General features: G+C 40.1%; 1 protein-coding gene across 1 annotated transcript in view; it reads right to left on the reverse strand.

Moving 5' to 3' along the window:
• The window catches only part of LOC107558594 (protein Wnt-7b), a 61,882-nt gene extending 58,398 nt beyond the window's left edge, over positions 1 to 3,484 (reverse strand). The window contains exon 1 of the mRNA XM_016242256.1: positions 2,807 to 3,484. Within this exon, the coding sequence (XP_016097742.1) occupies positions 2,807 to 2,829 (23 nt within the window). The 5' untranslated portion in view covers positions 2,830 to 3,484. The remainder of the gene's footprint in view (positions 1 to 2,806) is intronic.
• Positions 3,485 to 4,251: the final 767 nt, after the last annotated feature.

Below are 4,251 nucleotides of genomic sequence, written 5' to 3' on the forward strand. Positions count from 1 at the left end.
CCCCCTCCCGGTGCCCGGCCCCAATTCACCCCCCCCCCCCCGGTCCTTCTCGCACTCACTCTGGGGTGCGTTTCCCAAAAACATCGTTAGCTAACTATGGTGGTAAGTTCCATTGAACTCTATTGGTAACGACAGAACTTGCGACCATAGTTTTTTTTAGAAAAGACACCCCTGAGCGGGGCTTGAACCCAGGTTGCCCGCATGGGAGGCAGGCGCACTAACAAGGAGGCTAAAGACCACAACCTTCAGCATCAGATGCTAGTGAGGTTTACCTGCACAGCACCTACGTTACACTCACCCCCCTAAACCTCACTCCTATCCGGGTCACGGCACCAATGTAATCCCACGTGTCCTACTACTCGCACTGAGCAGGACTCAAACCCGGGTCGCCAGCATGGGAGGCAGGTGAACTAACAAGGAGGCACAGCACCTACCAGCTGGCCTCCGTTACACTTGAACAACCATCAATGGAGGCTTGTTAATTAGCCTTAGCAGAAACACAAGGTTAATGAAGTTTGTGCTAATAAAAGATAAAGTGGTGAATCTGACATCCACATTGGGCCATTTATAGCTCTAGTGACGATAACTCTTCTTATAATGTGCAGTCTTGCTGTTAGCATGTTGCTAAGCTAATCCTATCAGACTCTAGGAAGCAACAAAACATACACCGCAAATACAAAAACACACATTTATGCATATTAAACCAAACTAAATGTGGTGGTCTTACCTGGTTCAAGCTGGTCTTCTTGGATAGACAGTAAACTGACAGAAAAGTAATGCCAAACTATGACAACAAATCCAGGTTTGAGGTTTTTCTTGCCTTTTTTATTTAATGGTACAAAAAAAAAGTAATTTAAATATGACTTCATAATTTTGTTAACTGACTTGAATGAGAGTGGACTTTAACACACTGCATACTTTGCGTTCTGCTCTAATGTTCTCAGTTTATTTGCTTTTGGTCAAAATCCGTCAATGGGACGTGGCTGAAGACTGCAAAAAGTATTCTGTTGACCAGAGGCCCACAGCGGCCTAACCATCGAGTGCTTTCCCGTCAACGAAAGTAAAAATCATCGGTTTTACTTACGGGAACTTGATTGAATCCCGCTATAAATTATCGGACAGTAAGAAAGGAGGACAGTTTGGTTAATAATTGAGTTGTGCAGTTCTCCCTGGATGCAAAAGATAATAAACATGAATTGCATTTAGAGTAATTAGGCCTGGAAACCATATGCTATTACAGACACATCTCCAGGGCTAAATCATAGAGAAACACTATTAAGCGGAGCGATGCAAGGAAAAAATCGAATTCAGCATCAGCGTACATCAGGTTAATCGTAGTTTTAGAGACCACAGCTAGAGGTAATTCTTTCATTTTTCTCAGAAATATACGATGTTTTATGACAAGAATGTTTTGGTCAAGTTAACGTGGAAAAGCAAGCTTGTTTGAGTAACAAAATAAAGCTTCACTGCACGCCTCACACTGGAACGATGCAGTACTCAGTGCTGCTAGTAGATGTCGCCGGAGCAATTCATATTGTGAAGAACTGCCGCTAGGTATTTTCCACTCAAAGTTACTTTTTTTTTCTGTTATCACGTTCTTGTGTACATCATTGAAACAGCAGGCTGTGAATGAGCAAATGCAGTTTTCAGGCCATTTATCTTCAGTATATTAGATATCAAACACACACAAACACACAACTAATAGCCTACCAATAGTCCAATGAGTAACATACTAACACAGAAGAGCTGGATCAGCTCAGGAGGTCCCTGGAATAATAAATGATAGGCATTTAGCTTGATAATAAAAATCGATTCTTCCAGAAAAAATGTATTAATCGACAACCAGACGTGCGTTAGCTATGACAAAACTAGTAAACTAAACAATGATACTACTAAATACTAAGCAATACGTGCAAAACTACACAGTACCATGAATTTGCAGATGGTAATGTGGTACTTTGATATAAATCACAAAATAATAACACCATAGAAACATCTCTCCCTCTCTCTCTCTCTATATGAATGTATGCATGTATGTATGTATGTATGTGTGTATAAACAGCTGTACCATGGTCAAGTTGTTTTAGTTAGCTTTTGTCCTGGCAGAAAATTACCAGTACATTTTGTTTTTGGTAGTAACCAGTAGAAGACAAAGTATGTGCAGAGGTCAATATTACAGTAAATGTCATATTATACTGGCTACTGGATACTGGCTAGCAGTATCTATAAGTCTAATTTAGCTGAAATTTGTATTCACTTTTATACTCATAAACCAATGTGCATGCTAAGCAATGCACTGTTTAAAAAAAGAAACATTTTTAAAAAAGTAATTTTCCGCCAGGACATTATCCAGGAATTTTACGGACATCTCTGTTAACCTTAAAACACAATGCAATTAAGTGGAACATTCAAAATACAGGTAAAACACCTGCTCTTTCATATACCTTCAATATTAATACAATACATTGTGCCCTATTTTTACTTTCCTTCTTTTTTTATACAGTGTGCAAACTGCAAACAACACAATTGTCACATTTGTCACATTTACTATGGTACCATAGTAAGTAAATAAATACCATGCAAAGTTCCTTTTTGATGAATTTACGGGAGATTTATGAATATTAAATGACTTTAAAAATCATTTTGATACATTAAAAAAAATCTGTCTCCGTAGCATAATATCTAGAATCAGGTGAAATATTTTATATTATGCATTTTATTTTCAAATTTGGTGGTGATCTGCGAGTTACTGAAATGACTGACAGTTTCATTGTCCACCAGCAGGTGGCGCGGTACCCTCACTAACCTGGCAGAGATCTTCATGCACATTGTAGTGCTGTATGAAGCAGCCCTTTTTTCTCTCAGATTACGTCCGTCTCTCTCGTGTCAAGTTCTAGCGGGGCCCCTCGTCCCCAGAGACAGATTACATTCAAACGCACCACTCAGCGCAAACGCCACGCCAAACATACTGAATCACGACCAGCTTTCCCAAGCGCTCGCCAACTGCTGCACTGCAAAATGAAGCGCAGTTACAGCGCCGGATCGGTGGCAAACACCTGCACATCATTAGTCATTAGATTTGTTAGCGCTTTCGGCTGGGTTTGCACGCACGGGTGAAGGTGCGCGAGAGAACTCGAGGAACCCGCTGATTGCGCGTGCAAGCGCGCACATCTCCTCCAATTGTGCCGTCTTGTAGTGACGAGAACAACGCCACGCTTTGCACGCTCGGGGTTCAAAGTGCTGGTAATTAAAGCAGGCCGTGCCGAGAAATCTTTTGTTCTAATTCGCTTTTAATCAGATAAGACAAGCTTCCGTGATGAGCCTTTGAAAATACACTCGGGAAAGCTAATGAAAGAAACAGAGAGCAAAGGAAAGGGCGAATTAGGAAAACAAAGAGCTGATTATCATAAGAAAATAAGCTTTGTGCACGTAAAGGAACGGTTCACCCCAAAATGAAAGAACTAAATAAAAAGCTGTCATCATTTACTCACCCTGGTGTCGTTCCAGACCTGTGAAACACAACGTTTCATACAATAAAAGGGCTTTCGAAGTCCAAAATTACTATAAAAGCACTTGTGCACTATATTTCAAGTTTTCTAAAGACACACAATAGCTTTTTGCACAGTTATTATTTGAAACTTGACCATTGAAGCTCTGAAATCTGATTTATGCATATGCTAATTCAAGTTACTTAAGTTATGATCAATTTCAAGACACACAGAAACCGATGGTTTTGAGATGTCAAACCATCTCGATTCTCATTAGCAGAGATATTCAACTCAAATATGGTGCATCAAGACCAAAATGTAATTCATTATTTGTTGAAAACCTTCTCTTTTGGTATAGCTCTCAGATTTTAATTGTTCAGTGGTGTCATAATATGCAAGACGCTATGGAGCCCATATAGGGCCATTGAGAGGAAAAAATTACATCCAGTGCTTTCATGTTCTCTAGCAAACGTGTTATGTTGCAAAACATGCATTCATTCCAAACAAGTGCCAAGTTTCTCAAGATATGTGTACATTTTATGAGCGAACGGAAAGTTTCTCTGAGAAACTCAAAAGATTTGCCAGCAAATGCAACGTCTCTGGTAAACGCAAAGTTTCACCGGTGAATGCAAACATTTTGCCAGCAATTGCACATTTCTCCAGGAGACACAAAAGTTTTGCCAGCGGATTTGAATTTTCTCAGGGGAATCACAAAATGTTTTTCCAACAAATGCATTTTTTAAAGTGGGTGGGGGGGGGGGGG

This window comes from Sinocyclocheilus grahami, unplaced genomic scaffold (assembly GCF_001515645.1).
Source record: "Sinocyclocheilus grahami isolate Dianchi unplaced genomic scaffold, SAMN03320097.WGS_v1.1 scaffold651.1, whole genome shotgun sequence".
NCBI classification, from domain to species: domain Eukaryota; kingdom Metazoa; phylum Chordata; class Actinopteri; order Cypriniformes; family Cyprinidae; genus Sinocyclocheilus; species Sinocyclocheilus grahami.